The sequence below is a fragment of the Gopherus flavomarginatus genome, chromosome 2, assembly GCF_025201925.1.
Source record: "Gopherus flavomarginatus isolate rGopFla2 chromosome 2, rGopFla2.mat.asm, whole genome shotgun sequence".
NCBI lineage: Eukaryota > Metazoa > Chordata > Testudines > Testudinidae > Gopherus > Gopherus flavomarginatus.
Window position 1 is genome coordinate 4,056,067 of NC_066618.1, and position 17,119 is coordinate 4,073,185.

Consider the following 17,119-nt stretch of genomic DNA (forward strand, 5'->3'; position numbering starts at 1 on the left):
AAAGTTCTGCTGAGTTAGCATACTCCTTTCCTAAAAGTTACGCCTTAAGAATTATTTTGGGGATGTTCTATGGCCTATACTGTATAGGAAGTCAAACAGGTGATCACAATGGTCCCAGCTTGCTTTAGAATCTGAATTTTCCCTCATGTAAGGCTAGTTATTTCTCACTTCAAAACCATCTTCCTGAAAGAAGAGTGTTTTTAAGGATTGTATCTGGTACACTTTATCTAGAAGTTTAATTCCTGTGAAACAGACTGATGGGTGTAAATCAGACTAGGGGAATGCTGCCAAGACCCTAGTGGGGATGAGGAATAGATATTTTCCAATTGACAAGAAAAACTTTCAGAGGGATAGGGTTGGGCTTCAAACCTTACAATAGTTAGAACAGATATTTGTCCTGGGGAACTAGACTTCCTGGCTCTCTCCACCTTACTTCTGCCTCTTAAGTAGCCCCTTACTGAACCTTGTACTGCAGGAGCTGTTGTATGATCCATACCAGGTTCTCAGCCTGGTACGTTAGAGTTAGAAACTAGCAGCAGGCAGGGAGAGATGGCCAGCTAGAATCGGGGCAGGCTGGGAGAGGGAGAGTTTTCAAGGGCAGGCAAGTCTTAACCCAGCTCTACCTCCCATCAGCCAAAAATCCTACCCCTCTTCTAGTACAGTGCCTTCAAGTGACCACTTTCAAGTCTTTACACACTGACCAGTCATTAGGGTGCTAAAACTCTGGGGATTAGCCAGTGATCTCAGGGTTAAAGTCTGCAGCGTATATGCAGTGTCAGCAATGGAGACGTATACTCTTCAAGTGAGTTTATTCTTGTGGACAAATTGGCAGTGGGTCCATTTATGAATCTGTAGAGGCCTAAAAGGAATGCAATAGGCCTTTGGTTTAAAAAAAAAACTTGTTAAATTGTAGTGTGGCAACAAATCTGCTCAGATGCCCTATGTTTGCAGCAGCTGTACTCTTTACCTATCTCATTCTGCTACTCAGGACTGCGGATCTTGCATTTCTAATGGCCCACTGCAGATCTTGTCCAAAGGCCAGGAGTAGGGTTTTTAGGACAGATGCAGAGTCCCAAACGAATGCTAATGATATCTTGCTGCTTACCCTGAGCACACTGTAGTTCAATTAAATAAATGTATCTTAAAAAACAGCGTTAGTCTGGATCTGTAAAAGCAGTAAAAGCTTGCTTGCTAGCACACATATATATACCTGCCCCTGGATATTTCCATTACATGCATCTGAGGAAGTGGGTATTCACCCACGAAAGCTCATGCTCCAAAACCTCTGTTAGTCTATAAGGTGCCACAGGATTCTTTGCTGCTTTTAAAAAACAGCCCGCAGCTTCCCTGCCACCTCTGACATTTGGTAGAGGTGACTGAAATAAATCCTGCTCTTACTATGGCAGGGTCCCACTGCTTGAGTTAGCTCACTATCTCAATCTGACTTTGTTTTTTCGTTTTGCAGATGAATGGTTGAGACCTGTGATGAAGAAAGATAAGCAGGTGTTGGTGCACTGGGGCTTTTACCCAGACAGGTAAAGAAAGGAGGAGAGGAGAGACCCTTCATCTCTTAAGTTTGAAATTGCAGATGATTTAATCCATCATTTCATATGGATGAACTGTTCCTCTTGGTTTCGTGGCTCTGATTTCTTCTCATGTCAAACCACCTTCTGCTCTGCAGCTGTAATTAAGTTTAGTGAACTTGCACATTGTTTTCCAGAGCAAAATGGTAACATCCCAGCTTTGTATGGCCTGTAGTTGTACTCTTCTTTTCTAGTCATACAGAATAATGCCACAGGGTCAGGCCCGTTGGTTTCATGTAAAAGAAAAGTTAAACGTTTCTCCTCCCCCTCCCCCTTCTCCATTTTGCACACCATCTGATTGGATTGTTTCAGGTTTTTTTAATGATTGTGCAACACAGGCTGGAATACCCAACACACAGTGTATTGGTCTCATGCTATATGGCCTCCTAGTGACTTAGTAGTTCTTGCAGTACCCAGAACTAGAGAAGAGATTTTGTTCACTCTAATAACACTTGAAAATTTTATTGACATAGTTGTGTGTCGGGATGTGACTACAACGCACCCCTAATCGACAGACCTTTGCTGTCAAAATCTCCAGTGTAGGCACAACTGTGTTGACAGTAGATTGCTTTTGTTAATGTAGCTAATGCAGTTCAGAGAGGTGGTGATCCTACACCAACAGAAAAACTTCTGTCAATACAGGCTGTGTGTACTATAGAGGGCTGTGCCGGGTTAAGCTCCACAGTGAAGACGTAGCCTAAGACTAACATCTACACAGTAATACAGCTGCTCAGTGTGATACTGCCAGTGGTTATGGATTGGTGATGTGGCACCTTTTCCTTCAATGGCTTGGTAGACCTGGTAATTTACCCTGAATCTCCTGAGTCCCAGTCCAGTGCCTTTTCACAGAATCGTAGGACAGTCCAGTCCCCTGCATTCAAAGCAGGGCTAAGTATTATCTAGAGTCTAGACCATCCCCGACAGGTGTTTGTCTAATCTGCTCTCAGATCTCCAATGATGGAGATGCCACAACCTCCTTAGGTAATTTATTCCAGTGCTTAACCACCCTGACAGATGAAGTCTTTCCTAATGTCCAACCTAAACCTCCCTTGCTGCAATTTAAACCCATTGCTTCTTATCCTATCCTCAGATGTTAGAGAACAATTTTTCTCCCTCCTCCTTGTAAGAACCATTTATGAATTTAAAAACTTTTATGTCCCCCCTCAATCTTTTCTTCTCCAGACTAAAGACCTGTTTTTTTAAATCTTCCCTCATAGATCATGTTTTCTAGACCTTTAGTCATTTTTGTTGTTCTTCCCTGGACTTTCTCCAATTTGTCCACATCTTTCCTGAAATGGTGTGCCCAGAACTAGACACAATAATCCATTTGAGTCCCAATCAGCACAGAGTAGAGCAGAAGCATTACTTCTTCTGTCTTGCTTACAATATTTCTGTAATACATCCCCAGAATGATGTTTGCATGTGGTGTTTGTTCCAAAAAAAAAAAAAAAAGTGATACTCTTGACTCATATTTATTTCGTGATCCAGTATGATCCCCAGATCCCTTTCTGCAGTACTCCTTCCTAGGCAGTCATGTCCCATTTTGTCACTGTCTAATCCCATTTTGTATTTTCATAGATCATAAACCCAGAACAGCCCCTTAGGTCATCTAGTCTGACCTCCTGTATATCACAGGCCGTGAAATTTCACCCAGCTACCCCTGTATCAAGTCCAATAACTTGTTTGACTAAAGCATATCTTCCTGAAATTGATTTGAAGATATCAAGGAATGGCAAATCCACCATTTCTCTGTTAATTTGTTCCAATGATTAATTGCCCTCTTTGTTAAAACCACAATTAACTACAGCTGTTAGATGAGGATCTTTATTACTGATGGTGTGATGTAAGAGGCAGAATACAACTGTATATTCAGATCCCAGGTAGGTTTCTGTGTTGGTTGTGTGTATTCTTAATGTTTAAAAAAAATAAAAAATAAAAAAAATAAACCCCACACTTTTTTATACTGACCTAGTTGGATTGAAAGTTATTAAATATACAAACCCACCAACTTATTTCTCAAAGTCACTGTTTAGAGTTTAATTGCACCATGTTTTGTAGTCTGAATATGAGATGAATATTTACAGTAGATAAGAATTAGTTTATAAGCATGCCCATTACAACCATCCAATAACCAGCTTGAAAGTAAGTCTAAATTTTCCCATGGAACTGTATAGATTTCAATCGCAGCTTAGTGTAAATGGCCTCTGTGCCAGGAATCTGCAAACCTAAATGTAGAAATTCTGTTGGGGAAAAAAAAACAAAAAACCCTCCATAGGGCCAAAATGTCCGCTGTGGCATGCTTGCAGGAATCGTTGATTTCAACAGTGGTTGTGTGTCTGTCCAGCAGAAGTGAACACCACATTCGCTGAGGGAGAGGGATGGGACCGCACTTCCTAATTACATCTTCATTTTGCAGTAAAGCATTTTTAGTACTTATTTTATTTTTACACCAGTTATATTCAGTTCTGTGTACCAACTGTGTCCATATAAAAATCGGAGCAATCCAGCCAATTAAAGTGGGAGCAAAGAAATGCTGTGGCCTGCTTGCGCTCTTTATCACATGCGTAGTGTTGATTACAAAGTTATCTGACTTTTTTTGGTTGAACTATTGTAAGCGACCATTTTTTGGGATGGCACGTAATTTGGTGAAACAGGAAAATAATGGTCAGATTAATTCTGTAGAACTAGAGGCTTGTGGGAAAGATTGTATTGCTGCCTTTTATTTTAAGAGTCTAATGAATCTTAATTAAAATAGATAAAGTTAAGAAACATGGGGGCAACTTAATAAATTAATGGTGCAGAGAAATGGGAATTCACTCTGGAATTCCTTAAAAACCACTGAAACCTGGAATTATCAGGAAAATATATAATTTCACTGTCGTGAGCTTTTATAAATCTCTAACTCAAATGTAGATTTCTGTATTGCATCAGCTGGATTGAACCACTCCTTTTTCCACTGCATTTTTTTCAAACATTTCTCTGAGAGAAGCCAGCAAATGTTCTTTTGATAGAAAATAACTTGACACCATTCTGTCTCAGTGGTATGATTTGAACATGCTTTGATGGCTCAACAAATGCTCTTGCCAGTGATCTTTGGGATGAACAACCAAGAGGACCAATTCATTTTTTCTCTTCTGATTTCTCTTTTAGCTATGATACTTGGGTTCATGCTACTGACATTGAAGCTGAAATTGAAGATGCTCCAATTCCAGAAAAACCATGGAAGGTGAGAGACTTTAAAAAAAAATTGTTCTGAAGTGCTATTTAAGTATGTTGTATCCTGAGGTGCTTTTATGGAGGGTATTTTGGAAGAATGATGCTGTAGTAGAAAGAGGGCCTGAGATATAAGGGCTTGTGTTAAAGGCCTGGTATGAGCCTGAGGCTAAAAACTGAGTCAGTGGATTTATTGAGCAGTTCGATCAGAGCCTGCTGTATGGGCTGTTTGGCCAGAGTCAGTATAGCACGCAAAATGAGCACACGCACTCAACCAAACATCTAACGACAGATGCATGTGCATGCAGTCTTTCCCACTTACATTGAAAAAATCAAAATCAATATTTTTAGTATCCCAATTAACATATAAAACCCTTCATTTCTTTGGTTTGGAGATGACCTAAATGTTGCTCCTGGTGATTATAAAGAATGGGAAAGAAAAAATAATTCATCCCTGTTATGCCAAGGATAATCTCTTAGATTTAATTAGACCTTATTCAGAGTACTGTCAGAATCCATTTACTCATCACTGAATTTCAGCCATTGCTGAGATAGAACCTGGCAGCTGTTTAGTTGGGCATAGCATCATCATACAACCATTTAGGACTGAACGTGGAAAAATACCATTGGTGATCAAATTTCAGGGGGAACTTAGACTGTAATATACAAAGTGTGATCTTCCTAGAACATGAGGGTAGCATCCTTACGATTGGACCCTGATTTGGTTGGTCCCTGGGCATTACTGTAATGTAAATGTAGTATGGTTATCATCCTGGGAAGCAGTGACTTTGAGAAAGATTTGGCAGTTGTGGTAGATAATTACCTGAATGTGTGCTCCCAGTGCTGTGCAGAGCTAATGCAGGGGTGGCCACCCTGAGCCTGAAAGGAAGCCAGAATTTAGCAATGTACATTGCCAGAGAGCCACAGTAATACGTCAGCAGCCCCGCATCAGCTCCATCCCACCCCCTGCTCCCACCTACCGGCAGCCCCACCAATCAGCACCTCCCCACACCTCCTGATCCTATGGCAGGCAGGAGGTTTTGGAGAGGAGGGGGAGGAGTGAGGGCATGGTAGTCTTGGGAGGGTGCGAGAAGTGGTGGAGTGGGGACAGGGCCTGTGGCAGAGCCAGAGGTTGAGCAGTGAGCACCCCCCAACACACTGGAAAGTTGGCATCTGTAGCTCTGGCCTCAGAGTTGGTGCCTATACAAGGAGCTCCATATTAACTTCTGAAGAGCCACGTGTGGCTCCGGAGCCACAGGTTGGCCACCTCGGGCTAATGCAGTCCTTGGTTGCATAAACAGGAATCCTGATTGAGTAGAGAGCTTATTTTACCTTTGTATTTGACATTGGTGCAACCACTGTTGGAATGCTGTGTACCATTCTGGTGTCCACAATTAAAGAAGGATGCTAATAAATTGGAGAGGGTTCAGAGAAGAGACACAAGAATGATGAAAGAATTAGAAAGCATATTTTATAGTGATAGATGCAAGGACCTCATCTAATTAGTTTAACAAAGAGAAAATTTAAGGAGTGACTTAATTAGTCTGTAAGTCCCTACATGGGGGACAAATATTTAATATGGGCTCCTCAATCTCACAAAACAAGGTTATAACACAATCCAGTGTCTGGAAGTTGAAGCTAAACAAATTCAGACTGGAAATGAGGCATACATTCATAACAGTGAGACTAAACTAATTGTTAGAACAATTTACATGGAGTTGTGGTGGATTTTCCATCACTGACCATTTTTAAATCAAGTTTTGATGTTTTTCTGAAAGATCTGCTCTGTGAATTATTTTGGGAAAGTTCTGTGGCCTATGTTATACAGGAGGTCAGACTAGATTATCACAATGGGTCCATTTTGGCTTAGAGACTCTGGAAAAAGTGCCATGGTATTTTTAATCACCACAGGTAATCACTCTCCCTCTCCAGTCCAGGAAAGATCAGTGCCACACTGGAGTCTGTTTCAGGCCCTTGCCTAAGGGCATAAGTTTGTCTTATAGACTCATAGACTTTAGGGTCAGAAGGGACCAATATGATCATCTAGTCCGACCTCCTGCACAAAGCAGGCCACAGAATCCTACCCATCCACTTCTATAACAAACCTCTAACCTATGTCTGAGTTATTGAAGTCTTCAAATTGTGGTTTGAAAACCTCAAGCTGCAGAGAATCCACCAGCAAGTGACCCATGCCCCACACTGCAGAGGAAGGCGAAAAACCTCCAGGGCCCCTGCCAATCTACCCTGGAGGAAAATTCCTTCCTGACCCCAAATATGGTGATCAGCTAAACCCTGAGCGTGTGGGCAAGACTCACCAGCCAGCACTCAGGAAAGAATTCTCTGCAGTAACTCAGATCCCATCTCATCTAGCATCCCATCACAGACCACTGGGCATACTTACCTGCTGATAATCAAAGATCAGTTGCCAAAATTAAGCTATCCCATCATACCATCCCTTCCATTAACTTATCAAACCTAGTCTTAAAGCTAGGTATGTCTTTTGCCCCCACTACTCCCCTTGGAAGGCTGTTCCAGAACTTGAGTCCTCTAATGGTTAGAAACCTTAATCTAATTTCAAGGCTAAACATCCTAGTGTCCAGTTTATACCCATTTGTTCTTATGTCCACATTGGTACTAAGCTTAAAAAATTCCTCTCCCTCCCTAATATTAATCCCTCTGACATATTTATAAAGAGCAAGCATATCCCCCCTCAACCTTCTTTTGGTTAGGCTAAACAAGCCAAGCTCTTTGAGTCTCCTTTCATAAGACAGGTTTTCCATTCCTCGGATCATCCTAGTAGCCCGTCTCTCAACCTGTTCCAGTTTGAATTCATCCTTCTTAAACATGGGAGACCAGAACTGCACACAGTATTCCAGATGAGGTCTCACCAGTGCCTTATATAACGGTATGAACACCTCCATATCTTTGCTGGAAATACCTCGCCTGATGCATCCTAAAACCGTATTAGCCTTTTTAACGGCCATATCGCATTGGCAGCTCATAGTCATCCTGTGATCAACCAATACTCCAAGGTCCTTCTCCTCCTCTGTTGCTTCCAACTGATGTGTCCCCAATTTATAACTGAAATTCTTATTATTAATCCCTAAATGCATGACCTTGCATTTTACACTATTAAATTTCATCCTATTACTATTACTCCAGTTTACAAGGTCATCCAGATCTTCCTGTATGATATCCCGGTCCTTCTCTTTGTTAGCAATACCTCCCAGCTTTGTGTCATCCGCAAACTTTATTAGCACATTCCCGCTTTTTGTGCCAAGGTCAGTAATAAAAAGGTTAAATAAGATTGGTCCCAAAACTGATCCTTCAGGAACTCCACTAGTAACCTCCTTCCAGCCTGACAGTTCACCCCTCAGTACGACCCGTTGTAGTCTCTCCTTTAACCAGTTCCTTATCCACCTTTCAGTTTTCATATTGATCCCCATCCTTTCCAATTTAACTAATAATTCCCCTTGTGGAACCGTGTCAGATGCCTTACTGAAATCGAGGTAAATTAGATCTACTGCATTTCCTTTGTCTAAATAATCTGTCACCTTCTCAAAGAAGGAGATCAGGTTGGTTTGGCACGATCTACCTTTTGTAAAACCATGTTGTAATTTGTCTCAATTACCATTGACCTCAATGTCCTTAACTACTTTCTCCTTCAAAATTTTTTCCAAGACCTTACATACTACAGATGTCAAACTAACAGGCCTATAGTTACTCGGATCACTTTTTTTCCCTTTCTTAAAGATAGGAACTATGTTAGCAATTCTCCAGTCGTACGGTACAACCCCTGAGTTTACCGATTCATTAAAAATTCTTGCTAATGGGCTTGCAATTTCATGCGCCAGTTCCTTTAATGTTCGTGGATGAAGATTATCTGGGCCCTCTGATTTTGTCCCATTAAGCTGTTCAAGTTTGGGCTTCTACCTCAGATGTGGTAATATCCACCTCCATATCCTCATTCCCGTTTGTCATCCTACCATTATTCCTAAGCTCCTCATTAGCCTTATTAAAGACTGAGGCAAAGTATTTATTTAGATATTGGGCCATGCCTAGGTTATCCTTAACCTCCATTCTATCCTCAGTGTTTAGCAGTCCCACTTCTTCTTTCTTTGTTTTCTTATTTATATGGCTATAGAACCTTTTACTATTGGTTTTAATTCCCTTTGCAAGGTCCAACTCTACTTGGCTTTTAGCCTTTTTCACTTTATCCCTACATGTTCTGACCTCACTGAGGTAGCTTTCCTTGCTAATCCCACCCATCTTCCACTCCTTGTAGGCTTTCTGCTTTTTCTTAATCATCTCTCTGAGATGCTTGCTCATCCAGCTTGGTCTACAACTCCTGCCTATGGTTTTTTCCCCCGTTCTTGGGATGCAGGCTTCTGATAGTTTGTGCAGCTTTGACTTAAAGTAATTCCAGGCCTCCTCTGCCTTTAGATCCACAAGTTCTTCAGTCCAATCCACTTCCCTAACTAATTTCCTTAATTCTTTAAAGTTAGCCCTTTTGAAGTCAAAAACCCTAGTCCCAGATCAATTTTTGTTTATCCTTCCATCTAGTTTGAACTGAATTAGCTCATGATCCACTCGAACCAAGGTTGTCTCCTACAACCATTTCTTCTATAAGGTCCTCACTACTCACCAAAACCAAATCTAAAATGGCATCCCCTCTTGTTGGTTCTTCAACTACTTGGTGAAGAAATCCATCAGCTATCACATCCAGAAAAATCTGAGCCCTATTATTCTTACTAGCACTTGTCCTCCAGTCTATATCTGGGAAGTTAAAGTCTCCCGTGATCACACAAGTGCCATTAGTGTTTACTTCATTAAAAACATTAGAGGTCTCTATCCATATCCAAATCAGATCCTGGCGGTCTGTAGCACACCCCAAGCACTATCTCAGGGGAGGCTCTAGTAGCTTTCTTCCCCAATGTGATTTTTCCCCAGACACTCTGTCTTATCCATTCCATCACTTCTTATTTCTTTACAGTTAACCTCATCATTAATATACAATGCTACTCCACCACCTTTGCCTTTATTTCTTTCTTTCCTAAACAGCACATAGCCATCAATACCTGTACTCCAGTCATGACTACTATTCCACCATGTTTCTGTTATCCCTATAATATCTGGTGTCACTTCCTGCACCAGTAGCTCTAGTTCCTCCATTTTGTTACCTATGCTTTGTGTTATGAAGTAGCACAAAACAAATTCCCCTGATCAAAATAAGTTGCAGTCCCAGAGGTCTTTCCCTTGGCCTCTTAGTCTTGAAAGAATGACGCACCCCTTTCTTCAGTCCCACTTGAGTTATGTGACAGGCAAGCAGTTCATAACGCTTTCCTGTCTGTTTCATCGCATCACAGTGTCTCCTCTGAAAATTGACATTTCCAGAAATACAGCTCTTTTAACAGGATATTGGGCATTCATAAAACCATAGTCATCCAGTCTAACCCCTTACCAAGATGCAGGGTTTGTTGTGTCTAAACATCCAAGACAGATGGCTCTCCAGACTTTCTGAAAACACACTTATTCAGTACTGAGAGGAGAGTGCTTTTTGAATCCCCACACCACTTTCTATAGTACTCGAACCAATGCCCCTGGGCATTTGTTTTAATAGAGGCAAATTCCAGGTCTGCTGATTTTTAAACCTCCTTCCCCCATATTGCCTTGCACTTTCACTTCCCATGATTATGATGTAGCATTGCAAGGTTCTCTGATAACTAATGTGTGTCATCCAAGAGGTAGCTGTATTTCAGTGATGGCAATGTGATCCTTATCACTTACCTCACAGCTGTGTTGAGACTATTTGTTTTTTCTTCGAGTGCTTGCTCATGTCCATTCCATGTTAGGTGTGTGCATGCTGTGTGCACCATTGCCAGAGATTTCTCCCTTAGTGGTATCGGTCAGGCTGGCTCTAGCGCCCTCTGGAGCCATGCACTCATGCGCCAGTATAAGGAGTGTTGCCGGCCACAAACCCTCTGTTCATTCTTATTGCCCGTGACAGTTGCTGGACCAACTCGTTTTGCTTTGGCAAGGCTTTCTTCCCAGCGGTTTTGGACTCTCGCTTTTTGTTCTTAGTTACCATAGTTTAATGTGTATAGTTTTTGTAATTAATATTATTGTACATTGAGTACCTTGACGACAGAATCTATTTACACTGTCACCCCAGGGGCCAGGCATGCCATGATCCCCGGGCTTCAAACCTTATGCCTTCTGTGGCAAACCTATGCCCATGAGTGATCTGTACACCAACTACTAGAAGTGCTTAGGGGAAGACTCACATGAAGGACATGTGCCAGATCTGTCGGGACTTCAGACTAAAAAGAGCAGAGACATTAGGCTGAAGGCTATCTTCATGGAAGCTGTCCTCAGTCCAAACTCAGAGCAGAGCAGCTCTGATCCGTCACCAAGCACTTGAGCATTGGGGCGATGTGGTGCTCTGGCACTGAGTTCTTCCTGGCAGTATTTACTATCTCCAGTGCCAAGGAAAAAGTGGAAAAAGCACAAAAAGCAGTGCACTGACAGGGGATGCTCACCAGTGAAGAAGAGAGACAAGTGGGGGGGAAGGCAGCACAGTGAGACCCATGCTGGGCCACTCTTCCATTCCCAGGCCCACGATGCCACCGTCAACTCCGCCTAAAGCGATGAGTCTGGTGCGGGACCCTCCGCCAACAACTATAAGCCCCCTTGGCTGTTCTGTCGATCTCAGAGGCTTTTCAAGCAGTCCTATTTTCTCTCCTGGTCCCCTGCCCCACCTCTGCTGGGACATCCTCCAGCTCCAGTGTCCAGAAGCAAGAAGGAACGGGAGCATCAGGCTCCTTCCTGGCACCCTCTAGAGGAAATCCGACCCTGATCCAAGTGTCTCAACCATCTCTGGTCCACTGCCGGTCCCAGGAACCTTGGTATCGCGTGGTGGCAGAATTGGCTACCACTCCTCCGTGGTCTCCAAGAGAGACCCTCTTCTGAGTCCAAAGGGGATCCATATGTGCAACCTAAGGCTCACTACAGGTATCCAACCTGTGCACCACCGGACTTCAGTACCAGTCCTCTGCCAGCACCTGAGTCAGTGGCCAATATAGTGGCTGTACTGGAACCCCTGGGGATTTCCCCCAGCACTGGGTCCTCACTCCCATTGCTCCTACTTGGTGGTTTCTGGGAAGCACGCTACTTCTCCTTCTCACTCAGCATCAGACCCCAACTCTGGTGCCAACCCCGGCTGGACATCGCTGAGGCAGAAGAGGGAACCCCTCATCTTGTGCAAACTTCCTCTTCATCCTTTCCACACAAGGCTATCGCAGGACACAATAGCCTGATTCTACAGGATGATTTCAGGGTCCATCAGGATGAAATTCAATAAGGACAAATCCAGAGTACTCCATTTAGGAAGGAACAATCACTTGCACACATACAAAATAGGAAATGACTGGCTAGGAACAAATACAGTGGAAAGAGATCTGGGGGTCATAGTGGATATGAGTCAACAGTGGAATGCTGTTACAAAAAAAAAAATTCTGGGATGTATAAGCAAGGGTATTGTGAACAAGACACAAGAAGAAATTCTTCTGCTTTACTCCACGCTGATTAGGCCTCAGCTGGAGTATTGTGTCCAGTTCTGAGCACCACATTTCAGGAAAGATGTGGACAAATTGGAGAAAGTCCAGAGAAGAGCAACAAAAATGATTAAAAGTCTAGAAAACATGACCTATTAGGGAAGATTGAAAAACTTGGGTTTGTTTAGTCTGGAAAAGAGAAGACTGAGAGGGGACATAAGTTTTCAAGTACATAAAAGGTTGTTACAAGGATGAGGGAAAAGAATTGTTCTTCTTAACCTCTGAATATAGGACAAGAAGCAAAGGGCTTAAATTGCAGCAAGGGAGGTTTAGGTTGGACATTAGGAAAAGCTTTCTAATTGTCAGGGTGGTTAAGCACTGGAATAAATTACCTAGGGAGGTTGTGGAATCTCCATCATTGGAGATTTTTAAGAGCAGGTTAGATAAACATTTGTCAGGGATGATCTAGATAATTAGTGCTGCCATGAGTGCAGGGGACTGGACTAGATGACCTCTAGAGGTCACTTCCAGTTCTATGATTCTGTGTTGCTCATGTCTGTTCCATGACCCACCGTCCTACCCCTCTGTCGGAGTTACCCTCTCAGTTCCTTCTTGCCGGTATGTGGCCAGCAGCGCCCCTTATGCCAGTGCATATGCACACAGCTCCAGAGGGCACTAGAGCCAGTCTGACGGATACCACTAAGCAAAAAATCTCTGGCAACACTGCACATGGTGCTCACACGTAACACGGAATGAACATGAGCAACACATCTCAAACAGTAGTTAAGGAAATAATTAGCAACGTTTTTTGTAAAATGATTTGACATCCTTCTATGAAGGGTGTAATGGAAGCAGAAAGTACTGCAATAACTGAATTTTTGTACAGAATTATGAAGGCTTGCTATTGTAGGAACTGCTTTAACACCCCCCACATACTGTAGCAGTAGTCAAAGCATTAGAAATTCAGATTTCTTCTTACGTAGAGAAGTTAACGATTTTCAGGTAGATCCTTCCATTTTAAAGGTGCTGAAGAAAATGAACTCTTGCTGGGGTCTTCCACTTCACTGAAATCAATTCTTAGCTGTTTTGGGCGTGATATCACTAGAATCAGTTAAAGGCTTGCCTACATTTGCCAATTTGCTGCATTCATGCTAGTGATTTAAGCTCTTGAGTCTGGTTGTGGTTGGCTCAGTCCTGAAATAGATGCCAGTTTCTGCAGGCTCTGTTGAGCACCTTGCACAGTTCATGTGCCTTGGATTGATTTCAGCTTGCTAAAAGCATTTGGACTCTGGCAAAATTGTGCCAATTTTACAAAATAACATTGGAGGGATAGCACCTTCCAACATATGTTTGAAAAGCAGTTATGGATTGTTAGTGATATTTGCACAGTTATTAACATCTTGCTTTTGTTAAAAGGTTTATGATTTAACTGGAACTCTGACCATTGCTGCTGTTAGGTATGAAAACTAAGTCAACACTTTCTGGTCTATTGGACTTGGAAGGGCTCAAAATGACAATAGCAGCCTTCTTTAGGTCCTTTACATGATTAGAGGTCTGTTTGTGGCACAACGGTTTCTCTCTTGATTTAGTTCATTGAAAGAAAACAAGTTAAGGTAACAATTGTAATAAAATATTGCAGTTATGCTGCTTAGTCATTTATACATAGAGAAGATGATTTCATGCTGTTGTGTTTTGTTACTAATTTGTTTAGCATCAATGCAGAAGGAGGTCTTTGTGGTCAGATCAGGTGAAGAAAATTAATTTTTGGTGTGATGACTGGAGAGGGGTGGAGTTGAGTTTATTAATAGCTCTTTAAAACTTGTTTTAAATATTAAAGTCAAGCTCAAGCCCATTTTTATTACTCACATATTTAAACTAGAAACCCATTCAAAAAGGTTATCCAAGTAAGTCAGTATCTGGCCCAGGTTTTCTAGACAGTCTTCCATAGCTAGCTGAAAACTTTCACTTCTGATTCTGCTTCCTCCCCTCCCCTTTGCTCCTTTGGCCGTGGCAGAGTATCTCTTGGTTATCTTCTAGGCTTCTGGAATCCTGGACCTGGGTGGAGCCAGTGTTGCTTTCAAGCAGGATGAAGGCAGGGGTGATGTGTTCTGACTATTGCTTGACACACACAGCCATTTGAATTTCATGAAAACCCTTAATTGACAGAAATGGTTGCCCACTAGAGCACTTGCATGTAGAGGTCAAAAGATCACTAGTATTTGATGTTAAGATGTAGTTCAGAATGGGCGAATAGATGAGCCTGTATTACTGAAACTGCCTGTCAAAAGATGGCATTGTCCAGGAATGTTGACGTTACGTATATTTAGTTAATTTTTCTCTTTTCAGCTAGCTTTTTAAGAAATATGAATCATTGTCCGTAACACAAACTTATTGCATAGTCTCCTGTAGCTACAAATCAATCTTTAGAACTGCATGGGAAAAGCCTAATAAGACTTGATAACAGGAACCAGTTGCATTGATGTGGCCCTTTCAGGATCTTACAAGGCTTTTAGTGCTGCGCAGTTGGTAGAGGTTTCTTTCCCAAATCTTTATTCCATAAATGTCAATTTCATTGATCAGTGTCCATGTTGGAACGAACTATATATTCGTACATGTGTGTGACTTTAGTACAGAGAGTAACTGCCCAATGAACTAAGGTTCTCTCTTCATTCCCAGGACAGGCATGGCATCAGTGCAAGCTTTCCCTCCTAGGAATGAGAGGGAAATTCAGTCCTGGAGCTTTCTGTTGAGACTGCCAACAAAGGCACCAGTTGTCCCCATCTCGCACACAAAAATAATGCTTAAACTATCCACTGGGAACTGGATTTTGACCACCAAGATGTTTCCTGTTATACCTTAAAGGTTTTTGTACCAAATGCAGTTTTGTATCTTTAGTCTCAAAATGACATGCTCGTACAGCATTGTTCCAACAAGAACTCTCACCTGCCAGCACAAAAGTCTTAGAATAACTAAACAGCAGAAATAAGGAGGAATTCAATAGACTTGTTACTTGGCATAATTACCTTGTTGCGTTACTTTGTGCAGTTATTGTGTCTTACATTTGGTACATAGGAAACCAATAAATGCTTTCCAAAACCTCCAACTTTGGTAACCAAATTATAGTACTCTCTTTCCTTAAAATCTTACTGGATTGGTCATGGAGGCTTGTGTTCAAGTGTAAAGCTAGTGCAGAAACCTTGGCATTAGTGGGAGTCTGTTTATTGACGTCAGTATTTGTTGGATTTGCTGTTAGGTTCATGCCAAATGGATTTTGGACACAGATATATTCAATGAATGGATGAATGAAGAGGATTATGAGGTGGATGAGAACAAGAAGCCAGTGAGTTTTCGCCAGCGAATCTCTATGAAGAATGAAGAGGTATGGTATTTCTCTGTTGGTGGATGACTTGTTGATTTAGCAGTGTTAATTACGTTCTTTATTGCCATGTAAGTCAGACTTCTTAGGAATCAAGGCTGCTAAATTAGGTGCTAGTCTCTCCGGAGCTAATGGTAACAAGGTCACATGTAAATGCATGTGTATCGCACCCTTCTGGAAAATGGACACACTTGGTGTTTCCCTTTGACACAGCAGGGTATGTCTTTTTACACCAAAAAATATAAATGTGGGGGCCCACTTTGCTTTTTCTTTTCCTCCCACAAACTTAAATTGGGGCTATATTGGTACAGAAGCAATTTAAGATTTTAATTTCCGAATTTCTTTGGCCTGAAGTACATGTTGAGACCACTAACCCACACGTGTCACTATAACTGGGGAGAGCACTGAAAACATTAGCTATTCCTAGAAGTTACTCGCAGCTCAAAGTTAAATGCCAAACGTTCCCCATTGTGAGTAAGCTCAGTGCTTCAGACAAGTCAAAGGTTTGTATTTGGACCGTGCTGTGTTTTAAAAGCCCGTTTCTGTGGTAGACAGCCATGCCAGCAGTTAAAGGTTAATGGTAGAAATGGTACAGGCCACTTTTCATATTACGATGTGGGTATTCTGAAGCTGAACGTGATTACTGCTGCAGTGTTGTTGTTTCAGCACCCTGGGTGCAGGGCGTATTAGGAGAGCTCTGCAGTCTGTGCTTAGTTTCAGTGAGCTGTGGTAATTGGTACTGACTGAAAATTTCGCTTCTCTAACAGCCTGTCCGTAGCCCTGAGAGAAGAGACAGGAAAGCAGCAGCAAGTACCAGGAAAAGAAAGCATTCACCTTCTCCTCCCCCGACTCCCGTGGAATCGAGGAAAAAGACTGGAAAGAAAGGGTGAGTGTTAGGATCAGACAACCAAAGATGAACTTTGCTCAGGCTGAAACTGGAGCAGAGAGAGCTCTTGAAACAAGCTCCCTCCATTTGTCCCCCCATATCAGACTCTCGTTAACGTAACCATGTGTTTGTAATTGGAATGTGTGAATTTTCAATGCTGTACATCGAATTTCTTTGATTACTCAGGGGGAATGTGTTGCCTGCAGATGGAGCAAAGTCTGATGCAGTTATTTATTCTAAACCTAATGAGAACTCCGCCATTGAGAGGCACATATCATTAACAGTCAGACTTAGGATTTGTCGATATTAGAAAAGTATTCCCGGGGTTCCTAGGTTGATTTAATTACTAGTGCAAATCCCTTATGTACATGGATGCATTTATAAAGGTTTAAACTTTGCTTACATCATTTTAGTTTACACTTGTAAATTACTGAATTAAACTGAACCAATTTAAGTTGTTTAATGTTCAAAAAAATTTAAACGTCTACAGCGAAGAGTTTTCACCTGG

At 41.9% G+C, this 17,119-nt stretch overlaps 1 protein-coding gene across 2 annotated transcripts in view; it reads left to right on the forward strand.

Moving 5' to 3' along the window:
* SMARCC1 (SWI/SNF related, matrix associated, actin dependent regulator of chromatin subfamily c member 1) overlaps nt 1-17,119 on the forward strand; it is a 187,842-nt gene that overhangs the window by 34,637 nt on the left and 136,086 nt on the right. For both annotated transcript variants that reach the window (XM_050942456.1, XM_050942458.1), the window contains exons 7-10: nt 1,466-1,535; nt 4,734-4,809; nt 15,603-15,728; nt 16,493-16,611. In XM_050942456.1, the coding sequence (XP_050798413.1) occupies nt 1,466-1,535; nt 4,734-4,809; nt 15,603-15,728; nt 16,493-16,611 (391 nt within the window). The remainder of the gene's footprint in view (nt 1-1,465; nt 1,536-4,733; nt 4,810-15,602; nt 15,729-16,492; nt 16,612-17,119) is intronic.